This window comes from Labeo rohita, chromosome 8, assembly GCF_022985175.1.
Source record: "Labeo rohita strain BAU-BD-2019 chromosome 8, IGBB_LRoh.1.0, whole genome shotgun sequence".
NCBI lineage: Eukaryota > Metazoa > Chordata > Actinopteri > Cypriniformes > Cyprinidae > Labeo > Labeo rohita.
In genome coordinates, this window is record NC_066876.1 from 36,085,312 (window position 1) to 36,112,316 (window position 27,005).

Here is a 27,005-nt window from a genome sequence, read left to right on the forward strand (position 1 = left end):
AAAAGTCACTGGACTGAATCAGAAGCCTGTGTTTTATCATGCACCCAGACACTATATACAGTTGAGGTCAAAAGTTTACATACACCTTGCAGAATCTGCAAAATGTTAATTATTTTACCAAAATAAGAGGGATTGTACAAAATGCATGTTGTTGTTGTTTTTTTATTTAGTACTGATGTGAATAAGGTATTTCACATAAAAGACATAGTCCACAAGATAATATAATAGTGGAATTTATAAAAATGACCCCATTCAAAAGTTTACATACACTTGATTCTTAATACTGTTGTTACCTGAATGATCCACAGCTGTGTTTTTTGTTTAGTGATAGTTGTTCATGTGTTTGTCCTGAACAGTTAAACTGCTGCTGTTCTTCAGAAAAAAATCATTCGGATGCCACAAATTCTGTGCTTTTTCAGCATTTTTGTCTATTTGAACCCTTTCCAACAATGACTGTATGATTTTGAGATCCATCTTTTCACACGCAACTATTACAGAAAGTTCAAACACTCACTGATGCTCCAGAAAGAAAACACAATGCAGAGGCAGGGGTGAAAACATTTGAACAGAATGAAGATGTTTACATTTTTCTTATTTTCCCTAAATATCAAAGTTTTTTTTATTTAGTATTGCCCTTCAGAAGCTACAAGATACTTGCATGTTCCCTAGACAAAATTAGTTAAATTTACCCTCCAAATTCAAAAAGTTTTTACCCTCTGCCTCTTAATACATTATGTTTCCGTCTGGAGCATCAGTGAGTGTTTGAACTTTCTGTAATAGTTGCGTGTGAAAAGATGGATCTCAAAATCATACAGTCATTGTTGGAAAGGGTTCAAATACACAAAAATGCTGAAAAAAAAAACAGAATTTGTGGGACCTGAAAGATTTTCCTAAATAACAGCGGGAAAGGCAACTGTTCAGGACAATCAAGGGACTCATGATTACTAAACAAAAACAAAAAAAAAAAAACACAGCTGTGGATCATTCAGGAGCAACACAGTATTAAGAATCAAGTGTATGTAAACTTTTGAACAGCGTAATTTTTATAAATTCGACTCTCATTTTCTTTTGTGGACTATATGTAAATGTCTTTTATGTGAAATATCTTATTCAGGTCAGTACTAAATAAACAATAACATGTACTTTGTATGATGCCTTTTATTTTGGTAAAATAATTAACATTTTGCAGATTCTGTTAGGTGTATGTAAACTTTCGACTTCAACTGTAAATAACAAAAACTACACTGACCACAATTATAAATGCAACACTTTTGTTTTTGCCCCTATTTTTCATGAGCTGAAATCAAAGATCTAAGACTTTTTCTATGTACACAAAAGGCCTATTTCTCTCAAATATTGTTCACAAATCTGTCTAAATCTGTGTTAGTGAGCACTTCTCCTTTGCTGAGATAATCCATCCACCTCAAGATGCTGATTAGACAGCATGATTATTGCACAGGTGTGTCTTAGGCTGGCCACAATAAAAGGCCACTCTAAAATGTGCAGTTTTACTGTATTGGGGGGTCTGGGGGTCCGAAATCCAGTCAGTATCTGGTGTGACCACCATTTGCCTCACGCAGTGCAACACATCTCCTTCACATAGAGTTGATCAGGTTGTTGATTGTGGCCTGTGGAATGTTGGTCCACTCCTCTTCAATGGCTGTGTGAAGTTGCTGGATATTGGCAGGAACTGGAACACACTGTTGTATACGCCGATCCAGAGCATCCCAAACATGCTCAATATCCGGTGAGTATGCTGGCCATGCAAGAACTGGGATGTATCCAGCATCCAGGAATTGTGTACAGATCCTTGCAACATGGGGCCGTGCATTATCATGCTGCAACATGAGGTGATGGTCGTGGATGAATGGCACAACAATGGGCCTCAGGATCTCGTCACGGTATCTCTGTGCATTCAAAATGCCGTCAATAAAATGCACCTGTGTTCGTTGTCCATAACATATGCCTGCCCATACTCGATCCACGACACTGACATCAGCAAACTGCTCACCCACACAACGCCATACACGCTGTCTGCCATCTGCCCTGTACAGTGAAAACCAGGATTCATCCGGTCGTAACAGACCCACTCAAGTCGGTTACGACGACGAACTGCAATCAGGTCGAGACCCCGATGAGGACGATGAGCATGCAGATGAGCTTCCCTGAGATGTTTCTAACAGTTTGTGCAGAAATTCTTTGGTTATGCAAACTGATTGTTGCAGCAGCTGTCCGGGTGGCTGGTCTCAGACGATCTTGGAGGTGAAGATGCCGGATGTGGAGGTCCTGGAATGGTGTGGTTATTCGTGGTCTGCAATTGTGAGGCCAGTTGGATGTACTGCCAAATTCTCTGAAACACCTTTGGAGACGGCTTATGGTAGAGAAATGAACATTCAGTTCAACAGCTCTGGTGGACATTCCTGCAGTCAGCATGACAATTGCACGCTCCCTCAAAACTTGCGACATCTGTGGCATTGTGCTGTGTGATAAAACTGCACATTTTAGAGTGGCCTTTTATTGTGGCCAGCCTAAGGCACACCTGTGCAATAATCATGCTGTCTAATCAGCATCTTGATATGTCACACCTGTGAGGTGGATGGATATGGATATCCCGGCAAAGGAGAAGTGCTCACTAACACAGATTTAGACAGATTTGTGAACAATATTTGAGAGAAATAGGCCTTTTGTGTACATAGAAAAAGTCCTAGATCTTTGAATTCAATTCAACCAAAGTGTTACGTTTATAATTTTGGTCAGTGTACATAAATATCATTACACCATAGAATATTAGGATGAAATCCGTGGTATTTAATTCCATTATCTATAAGCAGAAACTTAAAAACCATGATGAACCGACAACAGACATGAAAAATTGAAGATATCCAACAAGGCAAAACAGCTTTAAACTATATACACACCATACAATGTAAGAGACTCAAACATTTCTTCAGTGCTCCAACTACAAAGTTGATCTTGTTAAGGTACATTTTGTACATTATTATTATGCAAAAAATGAGGGCTGATTTTAATTATCCACTCCAAATTAGCTTAAAAATAAACACACACCAAAATAATGCAATGTATATATGGCCAGGGCTTCTCTAGTCTGCTGTGGAGCTTCAGCAGGGGCTGATGGGTAGAGACCTGGTCCAGCACGAGCACATGTGAGCGAAGGAAGCATGAAATGATTACCTTCCAGTCCAGGCTAGGATGGGTTCTCGGGGACTGGAGGTGGAAATTACAGAAATGTATTGGCAATTCAACGCAAGAGAGGAGGAGAGAGACAGTGTGGCAAAAAGGGCAGTGAGGACAAAGATTTCATGAGCTTGTGGAGGGGATAAAAAACAGTTTTAATGTATATTACACTACAGCTCTGCCTGGGAATACAGGCCGTGAGGAGCTGTTAAAAATGCTTTTTGTATTCCTAGCAGCTCTCTTTGGCTCTGAAATGTTTCTAGCACTGAGATGTAAAATCTGTATAATATTTTCATGTTTGCCATCTTAAAATGTAATCGGTGTGAGGAAATCTTACAAACAAGCGTATAATGCATATAAACATTAACAGGAGCACTAACACAAGTAAATGCTTCTCTCTAGTGGTGGTCAAAGGTACTGTGGAAAAAAAAAAAAACTTAAGTCACATTTGAGGAATCTTAAAGGGGTCATCGGATGTCCATTTTCCACAAGTTGATATGATTCTTTAGGGTCTTAATGAAAAGTCTCTAATATACTTTGATTAAAAATTCTCAATGGTTTTGTAAAACAACACCCTTTTTACCTTGTCAAAATCAGCTCTGCAAAAATCATCACATTCTAAGGGGTTGTTCCTTTAAATGCAAATTAGCTCTGCTCGCCCCGCCCCTCTCTTCTCTCTGTGGAATGATGAGCTTGTTTACTTTAGCCGCGTTTAGCCGCTAAACTTCCTAACTACCACGTTATTAGGAAAGGCGATCGTAAAGATTCATAAAAAACTGCTTATACTTACTTCTGCTGTAAGTGAAGCTGGATCACGAATGATTCGCGTGAACATAGACGGATATATGTAGATCGGGAGGCTCATTCCCTTCACAAACAAACGTAATCCACTGCATCTTCAGCGGCTCAGATGTGGGGAGTAAATGACGACCACTATGTTCATTATTACATCCAGCAACACAACACCTCAATCGCTCAATCAGAGATATTCTTGTCTAACTTACATCCCTGCTTCAGCATCAAAACATGGAAAGTTACTGGACTGTTAAAGCTGATCTGAGGTAAGACGCTCATGTCAATCAACTATCGTGGGAGTGGCCTCTGTGGGTGTGACGTCACAACGACAGGCATCTGAGAACGGCTCGATTTGAAACGGGATATTATTTTTACAGATTAATTAAAAACCACTGCATGGATTTTTATTATTATAGGGTAGATTTGTACATACACTGACAACACATATTAATGTTCAAACAACATGAAAAAGTTAAGTTTGCATCCGATGACCCCTTTAAAAACTACAGATCAAACCAACCAACAATAATTTGTAACAAAAAAAAAATCTAAAATTTTATTATTTAAAAATCTAAAAAGTATTAGATTTACTAGATTTTCCTCTTTTTTTAATGTTGTTAATACAGCAGGTGATCAGTGTTGGTACAGATACCCGTGCACATAACTAAGTCTGTGGACTGAATCAATGGCCGTCACTGTCTCAGCCAGGTAGAACTGAGCCTGTCCTCCAGGATATGATCAACAAACTTATTCAGCAATGTTGATACTGTAAAGAAGAAGAGGAGAGACACCAGAATGAACAGATAACAAACACAAGATCACTGATTCATAAGTACTGAAACAAAACACACTACAGAAACTGAATTATCTGCCATAAATCAATCTGAATCAAACTGTTCAACACATTTCACCTCTTTCATGTTCATCTGCTTCTTCCATTTGATCTTTTTACATTGAAATATTTCAATCTAACATGTTTTTTGAGGTTCACCTTGTGATATTAATGGAGTGTTTCACTAGTTAGCAGTGTAAACCGGTTACCTCACCTGAATATGTTCGTAGATTTGTATTGGATGTCTTCTACGTGGAAAGCAGTTCTTCGGAATCGAAATATGGATATTTTATTTGTAACCACTACACTTTTGTCTACCACTACACTAATAACAGTAAGCGGTATAAACATGGCTGAAAACGCGAAAAGAGCAAGAATAAACAAACAGATTCAATTGAATGAGTCGTTTACGCTGGAACCTCTCTGATGATTAAAACTCAAACTCCTTCCAAGCTTTTCCCTAGCAAAGTAAAAAACACATAGTGAGTGATAACTGAGGTTTTCAAAACTCCGAATCAGTTAACCTATACATCACAAATATATGATTCACTGTTTCGAAGCACTCGAATCGAATCGCGTATAGCCAATCATTTGTTTCAGACCGGCAAAGCATGTATTGCGAATCATTTGATTCAGATCGGAACTTCAGTGCGTGTATCGCAAATCATTTCAGATCGAAACTTCGAAGCGGCTTCGCGAATCATTTGATTTAGAGTGGAACTTCAAAGAGCGTTTCGTGATCGAATCTTTTGGTTCAGAACTCAGATCGGGACTTCGGAGCGCTTATCGTGAATTGATTCAGATCGGGACTTCGGAGCGCTTATCGCGAATTGACTCAGATCGGGACTTCGGAGCGATTATCGCGAATTGATTCAGATCGGGACTTCGGAGCGATTATCATGAATTGACTCAGATCGGGACTTCGGAGCGATTATCGCGATTGATTCAGATCGGGACTTTGAAGTAGGTATCACAAATCAGTTGATTCAGATCAGAGTCCCGAGCGTGTTTCATGAATCTTTCAATACAAATTGAGCCTTCGGAGTGCTTAGTGTGAATCATTTTTTTTAGTTCAGAATTTCGCAGTGGTTTGGTTAATCTTTTAATTCAGACCTACCCTGTGTCCCAAAGTGCATACTATCTACCCTATCTGCCCCAAATAGTATTGAAAAATTACTACTACAACATTGAATTTAGCATGGATAGTATGCACACTGGGACGCAGGCCTGGATTTTGGAACAGATTCGCAAATCATTATTCAGATCTGGGCTTTGGGGCACCTATTGCGAATCATTTGATTCAGATCGGGAGTGAGTCGTTTACGCTGTAACCTCTCTGATGATTAAAACTCATCATTTGATTCAGATCGGGACTCAAATCAGAGTCAGGGGTGACTAAACAAGCAGGGCAAACTAAATGACTCTTCTGGTCCTTTTTGGAAATATATATCAAAATTTAATAACGGATTATACTCTTTATTTACTCATGACTTGAAATGGCTTTTAATGAATCGTAACAAATTAAGTAAACAAATGACTTACTCATGACACAGACACTAGTTACCTCCCAAATGACACTATATACTGAACACAATTCACTTAAACTATGTACTGTCAAGTGTACGACATTTAGAGGCTAGTTTGTAATTAATGCTGTGACCATTAAGTACATGAACATTCCACACTTTGTTTTTCCTGTAATTAAGTGCATCATCTGGGTTTCTTAAGTGCACTTCTTCATGTTGGATTTTTTTAAGTGTGAACACCCAACTCACATTTCAACAGCTACAAACTATATTATATATTCACAATGCACAATGGCAGAGATTTAAACATTTCTTCAATATGCAAACTACAAAGCTGATCTTGTTAAGGCACATTCAGAGTATCACATAAATAAGAAAGCAAAAAACAGAGAATGATTCCAATCAGCAACTCCAAAACAGCTTAAAAATAAACACACGCCAAAATGATACAATGCACATACGGCAGTGAAGCTGTACACAACATTAAAGATTTAACTGTAAACAATTATCAGTTTTCATATTGAAAGATACACAGATAAACTACAAAATGAACAGAAATTACTTGGTAATATATAATACAGTGTAGTTACTGTCATTTTGACACAGAAAACACCAAGTCACACCATTTGCATGACATTTATGACACTTATTTATATTTTTTTATTACTTTCTCATTCTCAGACTACCAGGAAAATTATCCTACTGCGTGTTGATCAAATGAGGCAGGCATCAAGTCACTTTTATCTGAGTTTTAATGAATGCAGTGTTCATTAAGGGCTCCATATTTACAGGCAGACGCATAAACCGCATCTTTCAGCGTTGAGAACGTCGAGGTTTGAATCTGTCCCAGCCGGCTCTGTCCGTCCAGCTGTTTTCTGGTAGCAGCGAGTCCTTCAGTCTGTCTGGCAGTGGCAGGGCTTTCACCTTCTCTTCAAAGGGCCAGGGCTTCAGACAGCAGCGGATGAGTCTCCTGCAAAGGCATCTTAGTGGTGGTGGCCGCCTCTCTTGCTCCTCTAGTCTGCTGTAGAGCTCCAGTAGGGGCTGATGGGTAGAGACCTTGTCTAGCGCGGGCAGTTGTGAGCGAGGGAAGAGAGGAGGAACGACTGGAGAGCAGATACTGGCCAGATCCAACAGCACCTCAGCTTTCGCTAAAACATCAGCCGCCTCTGCAGAATCTAAAGCTTCACCGAAAGCTTCAGCGAGACGCGTGAATATCAACTGTTGACCCGTCCAGTCGGAGGCGCTGTGGTGAGAGCAGATGAAGGAAGCGCCGTGCTGGAGGAGGAGTGTGGTCAGGGGAAACAGCAAGTCGAAGTTTTCAAGACTGGTGTAGGTTAGCGAATGTTCCCACACTTCCCCGTCGGTAGCGTTCAAGCAGCAGCTGGGATCGGCGCCGTGGCTGATCAGAAGATGTGCCACGCGGGTACAGAAACGCCCGATCTCCTTCGCATCCTCCACGCTGCCGTCCAGAGCCTCCTTCACCAGGAATGTGAGCGAAGACATGGGGGTCTCGCCATCATGTGTGGTGGCGTTCACATCTGCACCTGCGTGGGACAGACATTAGCATTATAAAACCACAATATTAGCTTTAACAACAATAAGCATTAATTGTTGTGTATTAAATGTATATGTATATTAAAGATATTAAAGGTCATATTTATTTTACCCCAAAATAATATATATAAAAATTAAATATATCACAATATAATTAGTAAAATTAACAACAATAAGCATAAAAAAAAATTTAAATGCCTGTTTTTTTTTTTTTTTAAATAGCTTAAAAAAATTAATTAAAAATATATTTTTATATAAAATTATATATATATATATATATATATATATATATATATATATATATATATATAAGAGACAGATGTATATTAAAGATTTTAAAGGTCATATTTATTGTACACCAAAATAATACATATAAAAATATAATTAAATACAATGCAATATAATTAATAAAATAAAATTACACAAAAAAAGTTACATTATCCTGTTTAAAAAAAGTAAAAAAAAAAGCTTAAATACAATTTATTAAAAATACATATTTTATCTAAATTATTAATCGATTACTATACTTATAATTACTTGATATAATTATCGAAAATCCTATTTCATATTATTATAAATTATATTATTTATATATTACACTATTTCTATTTATATATATATATATATATATATATATATATATATATATATATACATAGAGATTATGATAGATTATAGATAGATTATGTATATTAAAAGTCATATTTATTTCACGCCAATATAAAAAATATATAAATATATAATTAAATATGATGCAATATAATGAATACAATAAAATTACACTACCGCTCAAAAGTTTGGAATCAGTAGAATTACTGTTTTTTAAAGAAGTCCATTATTCTCATCAAGGCTTCAATTATTTTAATAATATAATTTTTTTTTAATTATTGAAAAATACATTAAAAAGAGTAGTATTGTGAAATATTATTACATTTTAAAATTTCCAGATTTTTTTTTTTTTTTTTTGTAAACTACAATTTATTACTTAAACTGAGTTTTCAGCATCATTACTCCAGTTTTCAATGTCACATGATCCTTCAGAAATCATTTTAATATGCTGATTTTTTATCAGTGTTGGAAACAGATGAGATGCTTAATATAATATTTTTGGAGATACCTGTGATACTTTTCTCAAGATTATTTCATTAATGAAACGGTCAAAAGAACAGCATTTATTCAAAATGAAAATCTTTTGAAATATATAACCCCAGTTAAAGTTATTTTAAAATGACAAAAAAACAACTATATACATTATTTATGTTTAATATTTTTAAAATATTGAATTGAATCAATATCTGAATAAAACTGTTGCCTAATAATGTCAGAGCTGATGGTTTAAATGCAAGGTGAAGCACCTCTTTCTAGAAGCAGCTGTATATTGTCCACATTATTGACTGTGAGTCCATCACTGCTGGCCAAAGCATGAAGCAGTGCAGTTTTTCCTGCAAGCATGCACAATAAACAGAGTTAGAACCAAAACCAAAAACCAAAAAAAACAAAAAAAAAACAAATCACAAAAATTCTATTTTGTTAGATCATTAAGCTAAAATACCATTCTTGTCTTTTGCATTCACATCAGCACCCAGATCCAGAAGCACACGCAGACACGGCAGCTTATCCACCTCCTCACTGGCCAAATCAAGAGGACTGCTTTCATGAATCTGAAGCAGAGACAAAAAAGCAAATATTTAAAGACATTAAAAAATGTAAAATGTGAAAAAATGACTACATTCAAAGCAAAAATCAAAGATACAATGAATTTAAAAAATTATAAATAATATGCATGTTCACAACAGTTTATAGAGAGAGAGAGAGAGAGAGAGAGAAAAATTCTCACCCTGTCCCTCTTTTCGATTTCAGCTCCACGTAATATCAACATCTGCACCATGTCTGGCCTGTTCCTCAACACTGCGATGTGTAAGGGGTTGTAATATGATACAGGGTCTGGAATCATAAAAAAAGAGATCTGGTTATGTTTCCATGATTAGAATGAGATTTATCCGGATCCTAAACTCATCTACAAACCTTCAAAGTTGAGATCAGCTCCGTAATCCAGAAGCACCCGTGCTGCGCTGATCAAGCCGAGGTCCGACACTCGAAAAAGGGAGTAACTGATTCCCTCCATGAAGACGGGAGACTGAGACTCTCTATCCAGCAGCTCCACAAGAGCCCCAGAGACGCTCTCTTCATCATCTTGCCTGTGAAATGCAGGATATCAAATGCAGCTCATATAATTCTATCATTGCAGTCTGTAAAATGCAGTTGGTTTGCTGACCTGCGCTGGTTTTCTCCTTCTACTCCCAGGACACACATCACAGAGTCCACCAGCGGCTGGTACTCGTACACGATCCTCCTGAAGCCGTGAAGGAAAGGCATAGCGTGTTCCCTTTGTGCCACAATCTCTTCACGCTACAAAACAGTACAGATATATGTAAATCACACAGAAATCATGTTACCATTCAGCAAAACATTACAAACATAAAACTGGATGAATAAAGATTGAGAACAAAATTTAAGTTGGCTTGAGAAAGCCTAGCCTGAAAGTTTGAAGCAGTTGTAAAAGTACGGAAGCAGCTGGCATGATTTAACACATTGCTTACATGATTTAACATGTTGTTAACATGTTTTAGCATGATTAGCTTAATGCTTGCATTTTTATAGGCTGATTACAATGTTGTTAGCATGATTAGCATGTCGTTATCATAATTTTCAAGTTACTAGAATGTTGTTAGCATGATTAGCAAGTTATTAGCATGTTTCTAGCCTGATTAGCATGTTAGTAACATGTTTCTAACATGGCTAAGACGTTATTAGCTTGTTGTTAACAGCATTAACTAGCATTTTTCTATCATGATTAACATGTTGCTAGCATGATTAGCATGTTACTAGCATTTTGCTAGCATGATTAACAAGTTACTAGCATGTTGTTAGCACGATTAGCATGTTACTAGCATGTTGTTATCATGATTAGCATGTTACTAACATGTTGTTAGCATGTTTCTAACATGATTAGCATGCTGCTACCATGATTAGCAAGTTACTAGCATGTTGCTATCATGATTACCAAGGTAATAAAATGTTGTTAGCATGGTTACTAGCACGTTGCTATCATGTTTCTATCATGATTAGCAAGTTATTAGCATGATGTTAGCATGGTTAGCAAGTTATTAGCATGTTTCTAACATGATTAGCATGTTGCTACCATGTTTCTAACATAAGCAAAGTTGTTACCGTGTTTCTAGAATGATTAGCATGTTACTAGCATGTTGCTAGCATGGTTAGCAAGTTACTAGCATGTTTTTAACATGATTAGCATTTTGCTAACATGTTTCTAACATAAGCAAAGTTGTTACCATGTTTCTAGAATGATTAGCATGTTACTAACATGTTGTTAACATGGTTAGCAAGTTACTAGCATGTTTCTAGCATGATTAGCAAAGTAGGTAGCATGTTTTTAACATGATTAGCAAAGCTGCTAGCATGTTTCTAGCATGATTAGCATGTTGCTAGCATGTTTCTAACATGATTAACATGTTGCTAGCATGTTTCTAACATGATTAACAAAGTTGTTAGCATGTTTCTAGAATGATTAACATGTTGCTAGCATGTCGCTAGCATGTTTCTGGCATGATTAGCAAGTTGCTAGCATGTTTCTAACATGATTAACATGTTGCTAGCATGTTTCTAGCATGATTAGCAAAGTTGTTAGCATGTTTCTAGAATGATTAGCATGTCGCTAGCATGTCGCTAGCATGTTTCTGGCATGATTAGCAAGTTGCTAGCATGTTTCTAACATGATTAACATGTTGCTAGCATGTTTCTAGCATGATTAGCAAAGTTGCTAGCATGTTCTTAGCATGATTAGCATGTCGCTAGCATGTTGTTAACATGATTAGCAAGTTACTAGCATGTTGCTAGCATGATTTAGGTAGATTATAAATATTATAAATATTAGAGTGGAAGCTTAAATGAGTGTAAATGGATTAGAAATAGTACATAGAAGGGAAGCTTGATTGAGCCTCAAGGGATTCTGGGAGTTTAGATTTGAATTTTGTCAGTTGGAGTTTGAAGAGTGTTGCTCATTTGAACATTCCGTCAGTGTAAGTCTATGGGATTTTTGGTGGTTTTGATAGTCTGGTTTATGAAAATCATAAGCCGGATCAGTCTGAAAAGATACAGCACACCGAGTCAGACCAGTCTGAAGGTCTGGACCGAGTTTGGTGGTTCTAGCTTGAAAGCTCTAGGAGGAGGTAGAAACCGAAATTTGGCTCAGAAGAAGAAGAAGAATCATCTTAAATAGTAGATCAGTAAGTTCACTTTCTCAAGCCAACTTGATTACACAACTTTAAACGACACAGATCAGCCTGTTTGTAACAACAAAACAATTTTATAAATTCTTATGGAGAAATTAAGGTATGTAGTAATGTATAAATGTATAGTACGGCTGTGATTATATAAGAAACAATCATTACATCACCTTTTTTTTTTTTTTAGTTTTATAAATAACATTTATGCAAAAGAAGAGAAGACTCAAGTTTATCAGATGGACCACACCTCTGAAAGAGCGGTCTATTCACATGCATGAAAACATACAGTAAATTAAAACTTCACAATGGCTTTCAAATTATAACGTCGGAATTAATTTAAAATAAACCTGCAAAGCAGATTTATTCATTTTATTCGTTGTTTTATCTTGTGGGTTCTTTACTTGCCTGCTAGCTGTCTCCCGCTTTCTATATGAATTGACGTTATACGTTATCAAAGCTCTTGGAGGCTTCCGGAATTATTATTATTTTATTATTTAACATAAATATACGTATAAATTTGCGTTTCATTCATATGTTTGTTATTCTTTTAGCTTACCCACTCTAGTACCGGAAGTAGTTCCTCCCACATGTTACAGTTAAAAAAACACTGTCGTGAGAGATTTTTTCTTTTCAAAATAAAAGCACACGAATAAACGCAGGACGAATGATTTCAAAATAAAAGCCATTACATATAAAATGGCAACAAAGGTGTCAAATCAAGTTGTTTTTTTTTTTTTATTGAACAATCATTCATGTACAAACAACTCGGCAATATCAAACATCATTATATTACTACAGAACAGGTGCATACAAATAAAATAGAAGAGAACGGAGAGAGAAAGAAAAAAAAAAAACTCCATGCGGGGGGCTTTTAGGGTTTTTCTTGTAAATCATATTCTATAATAATTGAAAACAAATTTACTGCATTTTACCTTTCATTACCTTTAGAGCTTTTGTATACAGAATAAACTCATTATGAAATGCACAAAAGGTTGGTTTTACTTTCAAGTATTTTGACTTATGTATAAAGAATTTACCCAACATGGGGATGTTATTTATCAGAAGATCATCTTTACTATTATTCATTACAAGTCCATAGCTAATGTCCTTTAGGGTGAAGCTATCAAGGTTACGTACCTTTGGGTAAAGCCAGTCGTGGATATCCAACCATAATGCATCTACATACATACAATGAAAAAACAAGTGATCTGTGGTTTCAATATCATCACAGAATATACATTTGTTAGTATCAAATCCAAATCTAAGTCTTAAGTACTCACTGGATGGATATATTCCGTTTAAGATTTTAAAATGAATTTCTTTAATTTTGGGAGATAAAGGAAATTTTAAGTATTTAGTTCTGAGACTATGAATGATATCTTTTTGGAAATAGTAAGTAATTGAATTTCTGTAAACTATGCTAGGATAGGAAATATTGTTAAACATATTTCTAATATTTTTGTTTGATAGTTTACCTTCTCTGAATTCACAGCCTTCAGTTACCAGTGGAGGTAAACATAAGGTCATGGTATTAGAGTAAAAGAGAGTTTCTTTAATTAGACTAATAATAGAATTAGGGATAGCTTTAACAACCAATTCAAATTTAGCCCGATTACAACTTAAATATTTAATGCAGAAACTCTCATATGATATAATACCACTCTTTTCCATTAAATGAGACACTGACCAAATACCTTTCTCCATCCAATCCTTATCACACAATGATTTGTTTCTAACTGTAATGTATCTGTTATTCCATAGTGGTGTATTATGTGGTGTGAAATTATGGTTATATAAAATCTTCCAATATAGCAAGACTTGCTGGTGACACTGTGATAATTTAACTGGGAGACGTTGAGCAGTGAAATCACATCTTAACAGACACTCTATTCCTCCTAATTTCTTGAATAACTCTCTGGGAATATGAAACCAAAAATTGTTTTGATTTAAAAGGGATTTCAAATAATTAATTTTAAGGGTATCAATTTTTTTGATAGCTCTTTTGAAATAGCAATTGTGTGCTATGCTATAATTGTGTTATATGCAGGATATATTAATCTTGAAATACTTTCCATCTTTGTCAAAAATATTCTACCTAATAGACTTATATCTCTCAACAGCCAAGAGTTGAGTTTAATTTGACATGTATCTATTGTTTTCCACACATTCATTAGTTCATTTTCAGATGAATCTTTTGAGATAAGCAAAAAGTTTAAAAAATTTATGATGATAGGCTTGTGAAAAGGGTCCATTCGCTTAAGTCACAGTTTGGTCAGTTACCTGGATGCGCGGCCATACTGGCGATACTCGAATGTAAACAACAGCATGGAAAAACAAACAAATACAAAACAGCAGTATTGATTGCAGGGTTTTAATGTACTACTGAATATCTTGTTATGCTAATTTATGCAGTCTTAACCATGGGCAAAACGTGTGGAAGCTGCTAAATCATAGAGAATGACTTAGTAAGCAGAAAAGGATGCAATATTTTGACAAACTAAAGGTAACAGGTGGTAAAGATACATACAAGCTGTATTAATTAAGATATATAAGCCTAATATTTCACTTACCTGACAAGAAATTGTAAGAACAAACACGAATGTTGTCAAAATTCTTGCCCTGGAAATCCTGCTTCAGTTTGGCCAACTATAAACTCCTTTTAGTCTTGAGTTTTTTGCACTTTTCTCCTTGATTTGTTGTAACCTTTGGCAGTCTATCCACCTTATTTTTCCCATAAGAGTGGGTTCAGCCATTTGTACATTTTTTGTGTCTGGCTTCCAGTCTCATCCACTTCCAGCTATTATTAGCTGCACAATAAGCTTGTTTTGCACATTAACACATTACCAGAAAACAGCTTACTTCCGCACTGAAAAATAAGGTGGATAGTATTCCAAATGTTTTTTCCTGGCCCACCCAATTAGTGCAGCCCAAAACATGACAATAATTGACCATTTTCAGTAGCAATAATCAGCAAAATATGAAGTTTCGTTCGGTTCAGTGGCATTGTTTACATATGGTGCCGCCAATATGGCCGATTGATGGCGCGTGGTGAAAACCCTCTATTCAACTTTGAAAATATAACTAGGTTCAATCTTATAAAAAGTCTTTAAAAATCTACACCCACATTTCCATTTTTGTTGTCTGATAATAGCTGGCTATTTAAAAAAACAAAACAAAATATGAAGGAAAACACAAAGACCAAATGTAGGTTAATTCAGCTAGTGTGATTAAATTTATTGAGTTCAACAAGGCATAAATACAGTAGTGTTATTGTGCAAGCGAACGCAACTTCAGTGACACGCCGACTCAACATTCTCACACAGACTCACTAAGACACACAATGCACAAAGGTGAACAAAGTATTATATTAACGTCTCCTCTCTTAAGCTGCACATTTATGACCACAAATCACTAATGAATTCCACATCCCACAAAAACAGAAATATCAGCCCTAAAAACAAAGTTAAGACACAAGTTTCTTTCATGGTCCACATGATTTAGTTCAGACTCACTTGAAACACATCAGTCATCTTGACATTTACAGTAGGAGTTTCATTGCACATGATTCAAGCCAGCCTGCACGGAAGATGCTGTTGCCAAGGTAGCGAAAGCTTAAAAGTTGCTGTGGTTACTTCTGCTCCCGTCTCCAGATGATCACCATTCCGGTGGCGTCAGAGGAGGCCAGCAGGCTTTCGTCACAGTTGAAGCTCACGTCCAGGACGGGCCCGCTGTGGCCCTGCAGCTTGTTTACGATGGCCTTAGTGTTGCGCTCGACGTCGAAAAAGTAGACGCACGCGTCCTCACTGCCAGTGACTGAAAGGAAAGAGCAGGATTCACTTTACTCATTTGTGACCCTGGACCACAAAACCAGTCATAAGTGACACGGGTATATTTGTAGCAATAGCCAAATACATTGTTTGGGTCAAAATTATCGATTTTTCTTTTACGCCAAAAATCATAAGCATATTAAGTAAAGATCATGTTCCATAAAGAAATTTGGTACATTTCCGACCGTAGATATATCATAACTTAATTTTTGATTAGTAATATGCATTGCTAAGAACTTCATTTGGACAACTTTAAAGGCGATTTTCTCAACGTTTACATTTAGTTTTTTCACCCTTACATTCCAGATTTTCAAATAGTTGTATCTTGGCCAAATATTGTCTCATCCTAACAAACCATACATCAGTGTAAAGCTTATTTATTCAGCTTAAGGTGATGTATAAATCTCAATTTTGAAAAATGTACACTTATGACTGGTTTTGTGGTCCAGGGTCACATTTCATTCATGTGCCATACAAACAGGAGATTTCAAAAAAGTTTGTCATTAACACGTTGATATCCTAAAAACAAAAGGCTCAAAAGATTTTTTAATAAATTAATCTGATTGAAAGTGACAGTAAAGGTGGTTATATATTTTACAAAAGATTTCTAATTATTATTCTTTTGAACTTTATGTTCATAAAAGAATCAAGAAAATCAAATATGAAGCAGCACAACTGTTTTCATCATCAACAATAATAAGAAATTAATGTTGTCAAATCAACCACATTTCGGAAACTTCTCTTGCTCAAATTTTTGATTTTGTTCCTATTTTTTTCTGTAGAAAAACAAGCATAAATAGTGAAGAAAGCCAAAATGATAAATGTCACAGATGTATATTTACTGAGTAATCCACTATTTTGTGGATGGGGGTCCAAATGACAATTTTCACCTGAGACTGAGCCAAATTACATAAAAGTAACTTTAGAAAGCTGGCAGCATCAATGTTTTATTTTTACACAGAGATTGGTAGTTCTATTAGTAAAATCTGTTGACTTTAACAATCTTTGCTGCGTTATATGTCAACAGTGAGAGTTCAAAATGGCAAAAAAGCACTTGTGTTTTTTTGCCTCATCTTTGGATGCCTGTAACTCAAGAAGTATTAAAGATATCTTAGTATCCTTTTAGATTCTGTTTTTTTAACGAACTTTCCTTTAGGTATCTTTATTTTAAAGGCCCTCGATGCTTCAATCCCAGCAATATAGAGATCTTAACGTGGCTTCATGAGTATATTTGGTTTTTGGCCGCTGAAAATGTGAACAATTTACCAGTTTACTCATGAAGTCACATTAAGATCTCCATATCACTGGGATTGAACCATCGAACGACACTGAACGGCCTTTAAAATGAAGACACCAAAAGGAGAGTCTGTTAAGAACCAATATCTAAAAGGATATTAAGATATCTTAATTAAGATAAGTTTATTAAGATAAACGTCTTGGGTTAAAGCCATGCAAACTTGAGGCAAAAAAAAAAAAAAAAAAAACACAGAAAGTGCTTGTTGCTATTTTGTTAACTGTTATTGTTGGCATATAATGAAACAAAAATTGGTAAGTCAAGAGATTTTATTAATAGTGCTACCAAAATAAAATAATGATGCTGCCAGCTTTCTAAAGTCACTTTTACACCCCTCTAATTTGGCTCCAAATCTTAGGTGAAACTTGCCATTTTGACCTCCCTTACTCAGTAAATATACGTCTGTGACATTTAATATTTTGGGCTTTTATCACTGTATATGTTTGCATAAAAATATTAACAAAATCAGAAATTTGAGACAGGGATCTCTGGTTGAGTTGACAGGGAATGACCCTATTATTTACCTGAGAAGCAAATCAACATATTAGTATGATTTCTGAAGGATCATGTGACTAAAGACTACATTAATGATGCTGAAAATTCAGCTCTGCATCAAAGGAACACACAAATGGCTTGTAATATGATGATTATACTCTTACCAACACAGGCTCCCTGTCTGAAAGACATGAGAGGACAGAAGATGCTGTGCAGCGGTTGGGATCCGTGTTGAATGGGGAAACTCCTCTTCAGCTGTAGAGTCCCCTCATTATCCACAACCCTGTCAATACCAGTTCCACACTGATCAATAATCATCTTAGTCAAGAGAGACAATCTGAGTTGCTATAAGTGCATTCTAACCTGTAGAGCAGTAGTTTGTTGACACAGGCGTTGACGAGCAACGACGGATCACGTGCCTCTCGACTGATCCACGAACGGGCTGAGATACTAGAGATAGAGCTGCCCTCATTCACCACCAGTCTCTTAGCTTTGGTCAGTTTTCCTGTGAAAGAAGAACCTCAGCTTTACATTAACACCAATATAGTAACTGGACGACATTATGTTGTCCAGATTTTCACTCTTTTTACATGCAAGAAAATATCTTTGTACCTGTGGCCATATCAAAGAGGAAGGAGAAAATGCTTCCCCTGTCATCACCAGCCCATAGGATTCTCCCCGGAGCATCAAAAGAGAGAGAAAGCACTCGACCAGTGAGCTTACTGGAACCTCCTTTCACTTTCTTCCCAGTGGAGATGTTCACCACCTGCAGGTGGTGTTTACTGTTGCCAACCTGGGGACAGACAGCAAATAACACGTTTGATGCATCATATCAACAGATAATACTTATGCAATAGATGGGATTGAGCGTAGGAAATGTGTAACAGACATCTGAAGATTTTATTTTCATCTAAATATATAAACAAACTTTCATATAGAAAATTAAACAATTAAACTCTGTAGCTGTTATTTTGGTCTCGGTTAAAGTTGCACTCAGTAATTTTTGTTTAGGTTGTAGCACTGCATAAACGCAAATATTTTAGATTACAGATACCAGAGAGGGAGTGAATATACTTTTAAATATTTTTTTTATTTATTTAGTTAATTTTTTTTTTTCTTTTTTTCAGAAGAACAATGAATTTCTGTTAGGGTATTTATTAACCTTGCATAGCCTTGCATAGAATAATCAAATTATTTGTTTAGACAAAATCTAAAAAAAGGTTTGCGTGTGTGGGTTTTATTTATTTATTTTTGAGTATCATATTTGACACATCAGGCTCATATAGAATGATATAATAAGAGTATGGAGTTGGAGTACTCAAGGAGGAATAAAAAAGCAGTCCAAATTGATACAAATATGTAATTATAATTTATAAAATTATAATTTATAATTTCTGACATTTATTTATGTTTTAGTGCTGTCAAATGATTAATCACGATTAATCACATCCCAAAGTTTCTGTTTATGTAATGTATGCATGTATACTGTGTATATTTATTATGTATATATAAATACACACACATACAGTATATATTTAAAAAATATTTCCATGTATTTCCATGTATATATTTATATTCATATACTTTATATTATACATAAATGTTTTTAATATAAACATAAAATTTTTCTTAAATATATACATACACTTGTGTGTATTTATATACTTTTATTTATATATATACACACACATACAGTACTGTGCAAAAGTCTTAGGCCACTAGTATTTTCATCAGCTAAAAAATGGTTTAAAGTCAGTTAAAGTCGGTCTTTTGCTGTAGTGTGTCAGTAGGAAATATCAGATTACATTTCCAAACATTCATTTTGCCATTAATCGTAATAATCCAGTGAGATTTTTGTTTGCACAAGGAGTCTAACAACAGCGAGTGCTCTGCACAGAGATCTGATCTCATCATCATCCAGTCTGTCTGGAATGACATGAAGAAACAGAACAAACTCAGACAGACTAAATCCAGAAGAACTGTGGCAAAGTCTCCAGGATGCTTCAAGAAACCTACCTGCAAAGCTGCAGCACTGTTAAAAGTTTTAGGCACTTGTGTAAAAATGCTGTAAAATGAGGATGCTGTCATAAATAGATTTTCTTTATCAATTACCCTCTATTAACTAAATGAAATCAACATTTGGTGCAACCATTCTTTGCGTTTACAGCAGCTTTTGCCCTGGGTGCCATTGCGCAAAATTTTTCAGGTAGCTTTGCAGGTAGGTTTCTTGAAGCATCTTGGAGATGTTGCCACAGTTCTTCTGGATTTACTCTGTTTCAGTTTGTTCTGTGTCTTCATGTCATTCCAGAGACAGACTGGATGATGATGAGATCAGATCTGTGTGGAGCACTGGCTGTTGTCAGACTCCTTGTGCAAACAAAAATCTCACTAGATTATTACAATTAATGGCAAACAGAATGTTTGGAAATGTAAACCGATATTTTTTACTGAAACACTACAGCAAAAGATAGAAATAACTTACTTTAAACCATTTTTTAGCTGGTGAAAATACCAGTGGCCTAAAACTTTTGCACAGTACTGTATATATAAAAATGTTACACACATATATTATGTAAACAAAAACTTTTGTTTTGGATGCGATTAATCACGATTAATAGTTTGACAACACTAATATTTTTATGTATATTTATATGGCCAAAAAGTGAGATGGCATTCTGTCTTTAATATAAATCAATTAGATAATTCTAATAGCAGCAGACATTAAAAGCATATAAATATCAGTTGTCACTCTATATCTCCCAATAATGTCCTATTGTAACATGATTTTTAAATACTTATTTTTATGTTCAAAGCTCTGTAGTTTCAAAACATTTAATGCAACTCAATACAATGATGGATGAGAGTTGAACAAATAAACCTTCCTTAAAAGCCTGATGCATCATTTTTATACTCACATTTAATCAGTTTTCCTAGACAAATGATGCAATCAAGTAAACCTAACAATAATATAAATTGTTATATTTATTTTCACATATAAATCAACATTGCATTAACAGCTACATAAGAAAGAAAGCATAAGAGATATAATCAAACCATCAACTGCATTTCTTGTCAAATGTCAGAGATGTTTTACAGGGCACCCAACACAGTGGTTTGCGGGTAAGTAAAATGACCCACCATCGCACACAAAGTACTCTTTTTGGCTGCTGGCGCATGTTAATTTCACACCCTAATAAGATTACTGAAAGGGCTGATGGTATTTGTTACTGCAGTCTGCAGTGTTTCATCAGCATAAACAATTTCATATTCCCAGAAAAATTCTGTCACCTTGAATAATACCATTACACTGTCAAATGATACTGTATTGTGGTTTCTACAAAAATATTAAACAGCTCAACTGTTTTTAACTTATGACAATAATAATCTATGTTTCTTGAACAGCAAATCAGCATATTAGAATGATTTCTGAAGGGTTATGTGACACTGAAGACTCGAGTGATGATGCTGAAAATTCAGCTTTGCATCACAGGAATAAATTATATATTAAAATATATTCAAGTACACAATGGTTATTTTAAAGTGTAATAATATTTCACAATATTACTGATTTACTGTATTTTGATTAAATCGCAGCATAAGAGACTTCCTTCTAAAACATTTAAAAATCTGACTGACCCCAAACTTTTAAATGGTAGTGTAAAAGGGAAATATATATATATATATATATATATATATATATATAAAAATAATGGCTGGCATTTGGACTTACCACTGTCAGGTTGTTGTTCATTGGCTGAAAAGTGCAGCACAGCAGCTCACTGCCCTCTGGGTCGACCACCTCTCGGATGCAGCGTCCATCCTCTGTGTTCCAGATACGCAGAGTGCCGTCTTTCGATGTGGACACAATGATGTCATTGCTGAGCGACCAGGCGAAGTCAGTGACTGGACCAGCATGGCCCTTTAGTGTCACCTTTACAGTTGGTGGAGGCGGAGACAGCGTCATGATTGACAATGTCCCATCCAACGAGCAGCACGCGAGGAGGTGTTTATCATCATTGGCAAACTGCAATCGAGGAACTGAGGAGATAAAATAGTAAAAGGTTAAAAAGAGAGGGTAAAACAGCAGTTCAGAGTCTGAGTGACAGACGGCTACTTTCAAACATTTACGTGCATGTACTGAGGCAGGCTAGTGGTAATGCTAGTGGAATCAGCAGATGCTACAAAGCAGAAATTAAACAACAACATTAATCAAACAATATTTAAAAAAGAAGAAATAGCAATCCAGTCACTGCTTTTTTTTTTGTTTTTGTTAAGTGTCATGACTCTTATTTAGAAACAAATTATATATATATACATATATATATATATATATATATATATATATACACACACTACCAGTCAAAAGTTTCTGAACAGTACAGTAAGATTTATAATGTTTTTTAAGGAAGTCCTTTCTGTTCACCAAGCCTGCATTTATTTGATCCAAAGTACGGCAAAAACAATACATTTTTTTAAATATTTTTGCTAAAATAATTTTTGTTAAAATAACTGCTTTCTATTTTAAAATATTTTAAAATATAATTTATTCCTGTGATCAAAGCTGAATTTTCAGCATCATTAATTTAGTCTTCAGTGTCACATGATCCTTCAGAAATCACTCTGATATGCTGATTTGCTGTTCAAGAAATATTTTTATTATTATTATTATCAATATTTAAAACAGAAGAGTACTTTTTTTTCAGGAGTATTTGATGAATAGAAAGATTCAAAGATCAGCATTTATCTGAAATAAAAAGCTTTTGTAACAACATACACTATATCATTTAAAGCTTTATTTTTTATTTATTTATTTACTTTACTATAGAAACTATAGAAATTAATACTTTTAATTAGCAAGGATGCTTTAAATTGATCAAAAGTGATTATAAAGACAGTTATAATGTTACAAAAGATTTCTATTTCAGATAAATGCTGTTCTTCTGAGCTTTCTATTCTTTATAGAAATCTGAAAAAAATTAGACTCGGCTGTTTTCAGCATAATAATAATAATAATAATAATAATAATAATAATAAATGTTTTTTGAGCAGCAAATCAGAATATTAGAATGATTCTGAAGGATCATGTGACTGGAGTTATGATACTAAAAATTCAGCTTTGAAAATCTTAATTTTCCATATTCATTTTTTCCGTCAAGTTCAAATATTTTATCATACTGCTTCTTTTTTAAAATATTTAATTTAGTAAGTATTGTGTTAATAAATCTCTAGCACACAGCATTTGTTATTTACCATTTTTAAATTAATTTGTATTGTACTGACATTCTTTCACCCTGCTCTCTAAGGTCCTGACCATCAAATTAAAAAATGGTATAGACTACAGTAATTTTTGTTGGTCACAACCCTTAGTCATGTCATTAACAGCTCACTCACCAGCTGAGTCGACATGCTGGTCAAAGATGTGGTGCATGCCGGCAAAGGCGTAGTTCTCACTGAGGGTGGTGTCACCTGCCATGGCTCGACTGGCTTCTGCCACGGATGTGGGCACCAGACTACCTGGAGGCCTGGCACATAAGATAAACCTTATTTATAGACTTATTTATACAATATGCAAAAAACACTAACAACACCTTGCATCATATTTGTTCCCCGGGACCACAAAACCAGTGTTAATTTGCATAGGTATATTTGTAGCAACAGCCAAAAATACATTATAATTGATAATACAAAATTATCGATTTTTCTTTTATGCCAAAAATCATTAGGATATTAAGTAAAGATCATGTACCATGAAGATATTTTGTACATTTTCTACTGTAAATATATCAAAACTTAATTTTTGATTAGTAATATGCATTGCTAAGTGCTTCATTTGGCCAACTTTAAAGGTGATTTTGTCAATATTTTGATTTTTTTGCACCCTTAGATTCCAGATTTTCAAATCGCTGTATCTCGGCCAAATTTCAATCCTATCAAACCATACATCAATGGAAAGCTTATTTATTCAGCTTTCAGATCATGCATAAATCTAAATTTCAAAACACTGACCCTTATGACTGGTTTTGTGGTCCAGGGTCACATTTGTTTAATGAAATCCATTAATTGTTTCTAACTAATTGTGCGTTGCTGATTCTAAAAAATAGTGCTTGTATTACTCTAGCATGTCACATTGTGTCACAAAGTATTAGGAACTTCGTAGCATGTAAACATCTGTCAGGTGAAAAAGTTAGTGGGATTTACCTTTCATCATACACCGCCCTGTTCATCTGGGCTTGCAACTGGTATGAACCACGGCTTACTGATCTCCGGTGGCCTCTGGCACCCTGAGCCCTGGGATCCTCCTCAAAGTCCTGATTGAAAGACAGAAAAGAGGATAAAAAAGACCAAGAAAAGAGGACAGCGGGCAGTAATGAAGGATGATTTTAGAGGTTAGCACTACAGCAACATAAAGCCAATCATGCACAAAAGAGCTCGCAATCTACATGCACTGCAGCTCTCACACAACACAATGACCTGGATCTGGATTGCTATTTATATCAAAAACTATATAGATGTTCTATCTTTCCCTCTGTCTGTGTTTTTGTGGGGCTCATTTTAGCCCAGAACTCTTTATCCGCATTTCTCAAACCCTTTTCCCTGTTTCTGAATGCACCTAACCTCCATGCGATCCAGTGTGGTGCGGGAACTGCGCACACTGCTGGCTCTGAAGCTGCTCTGCTCTGACAGAGGCCCGTAACGCAGGGCGAGCAACTGACTGCGCAGACGCAGATACTGCCTGCGCAGCCCCGGCTCAAAGCCACACTTGGCATTCTCACGGAGCAGCTGACTGCGCCGACGGATGTACTGCGTGCGGAACTGGGGGAACGTAGGTGTGCGGTAAGCATTGTACCTGGAGATAAAACACAGAAAGAGGCAGAAAGACAGAAAATAAAGAATAATGTAACACATGATTAGGCCCTACAAATGTCAAAAAGGCACATATGCATATACAGAGTCCCACTCCAATTTTGCACACACCTTGCGTCCACTGCCAGCACCTGCTGCCAAACAGCAGCCATGAGATCCACAGACACAGAGAGATGCAGGAAACACAAGGGCTGCAGGAGACACAAATACACTGTTATAGTAACTAAATGTTAAAAATATATTCTTACTAACTAACTAAAGATGTCAAAGCATTATTTGTATCATTCAGTGCATGATACAAGTTTATTTGTGACCCTGGAACACAAAACCAGTCATAAGCAGCACGGGTGTATTAAAGCAATAGCCAACAATACATTGTAGGGGTCAAAGTTATCGATTTTTCTTTTATGTAAAAAAACAGGATATTAAGTAAAGATCATGTTCCATGAAGATATTTAGTAAATTTCCTACCGTAAATACATCAAAATGTAATTTTTGATTAGCCAAACTTCATTTGGACAACTTTTAAAGTGATTTTCTCAATATTTAAATTTTTTGTACCCTCAGATTCCAGATTTTTCAGATACAAATAGTTGTATCTCAGCCAAATATTGTTCTATCCTAACAATCCATACATCAATGGAAAGCTTATTTATTCAGATAATGTATAAATTGTGGTCATTTTCATAAAAAGATCAAATGGGGTAAAAAACAAAACAAATATCCCTACAAATAAGTTATAAGTGCAGTATATTTTTTATGTTCTTAAGAGTAAAGTAAATCCAATATTTTTTTTTTTCCCAAAATTAAATATTTGGCTTTTGCACTGACATTTTACTAAAACATAATGTTAAAACGTTATTTGGAATTATTTACTTTTAATTAACTTGACAACGTTCATAAGATTAACACTTAATGTCTTTAGAAAAATATTTTTAAAACATTTATGAGGGAAAAAATGTCTTGGTTTTTGACCAGTCCTTCGACAGCAGAATGAAATAATCAATACTTTAGTGAATGTGAGCGTTAAACGTATTTTATTACTATCTTAAGTGCACACATTAACAGTCCTAAATACATTTTGTAAATAAATAAACAAAATCTTATCAATCCAGTTTAGTATACGAATAACGCAAATAAAGCTTGCTAGTGTTGTTTTTCCAACACACTATAATAATGAAACATGAAAAACGTAAACACGACGTTTATAAGAAATCTAAAATAACAAAAACGATTCATATTTAAGCACAGCATTAAAGCACAAATCAATGTTTTGACGCATTAGCCACAGTTAGCAGGGATGCTAACAACAACAGTCGTGACACACCGATTAACAATCCCTCCAAAAATCATGTCAGTCACCCCGTGGCTATAAAATCTCGCTAACAGCAATATCTGAAAGGTTTAACTTACTGAAACGTCAAATAATGTATAATTTTGTATTTGAAAAACACCTACCGTGCGAGACTCTCACCGGTTCATTCTGTCTGACGGGACTGGCGTGATCACGTGATCGACCCGCCCTTCCAACAGCTGATCTGCATATCATTGACGTCACCGCAGCGTGTGCAATGAGGACTGTCCAATGACTTGTATGATGTTGAAAATGGACAGGTCATGCTGTGTCACTTGGCCACGAGAATTGATGTTTACATGTATGTACAGTAAACAGCAGTGTCTTTATATTTAATTTGGTGCATTTAGAATCAGTCAAACAAAATCAGGTCAATATACCATCGGTCAAAATAGGCATATCTCTGTGTTCAAGTGTGAAATTCAACAGCATGACATACGTCTCAGAAGAAAAGCTCACAAACTACAAATATCAAGGCTTATCAATGAACATAATATAGGGTATAATTTATTAACGACAGAGGTTCCATTATTACAAAAAAAAAAAAAAAATTCATATGTTTATATTTTTTTAATATCAAATTTAGCCTATATCACATTTTCTTTTATTATTTTACTTTGTTTTTTATTTGTGCCAGGTTTGGATATGTCTAAACATTTTGCTTTGTGCATATCAGTATGTGGCCTTGGACCACAAAACCAGTCATAAGGGTCAATTTTTTGAAACTGAGCTTTATACATCATCTGAAAGCTGAATAAATAAGCTTTCCATTGATGTATGGGATAGAACAATATTTGGCTGAGATACAACTATTTGAAAATCTGGAATCTGAGGGTGCAAGAAAATCAAAATATTGAGAAAATCACCTTTAAAGTTGTCCAAATGAAGCTCTTACTAATGCATATTACTAATCAAAAATTATGTTTTGCTATATTTACAGTAGGAATTTTACAAAAAATCTT

At 35.2% G+C, this 27,005-nt stretch overlaps 2 protein-coding genes across 3 annotated transcripts; both read right to left on the reverse strand.

Annotated features, from left to right (window-relative positions):
• Positions 1-6,295: 6,295 nt before the first annotated feature.
• asb6 (ankyrin repeat and SOCS box containing 6) lies at positions 6,296-12,861 on the reverse strand. Of its 2 annotated transcripts, none has more exons than XM_051117147.1 (7): positions 12,766-12,861; positions 10,178-10,311; positions 9,928-10,100; positions 9,740-9,846; positions 9,455-9,563; positions 9,258-9,344; positions 6,296-7,892 (listed from the first exon to the last, which is right to left on the reverse strand). In XM_051117147.1, the coding sequence occupies exons 1-7, from the start codon at positions 12,796-12,798 to the stop codon at positions 7,162-7,164; spliced, it is 1,374 nt and encodes a 457-aa protein (XP_050973104.1). In that variant the 5' UTR covers positions 12,799-12,861; the 3' UTR covers positions 6,296-7,161. The 2 variants fall into 2 exon arrangements, with proteins under 2 accessions (XP_050973104.1, XP_050973105.1); XM_051117148.1 differs by having other exon boundaries at positions 12,615-12,808.
• Positions 12,862-15,412: 2,551 nt separating this feature from the next.
• On the reverse strand, positions 15,413-26,240 carry wdr13 (WD repeat domain 13). Its single transcript, XM_051117146.1, has 10 exons — positions 26,148-26,240; positions 24,801-24,880; positions 24,441-24,672; positions 24,024-24,133; positions 23,217-23,347; positions 21,556-21,863; positions 18,438-18,618; positions 18,189-18,330; positions 17,990-18,108; positions 15,413-16,022 (listed from the first exon to the last, which is right to left on the reverse strand). Exons 2-10 carry the CDS (start codon positions 24,839-24,841, stop codon positions 15,838-15,840), a joined length of 1,449 nt encoding a protein of 482 aa, XP_050973103.1. The 5' UTR covers positions 24,842-24,880; positions 26,148-26,240; the 3' UTR covers positions 15,413-15,837.
• Between the last annotated feature and the right edge of the window lie 765 nt (positions 26,241-27,005).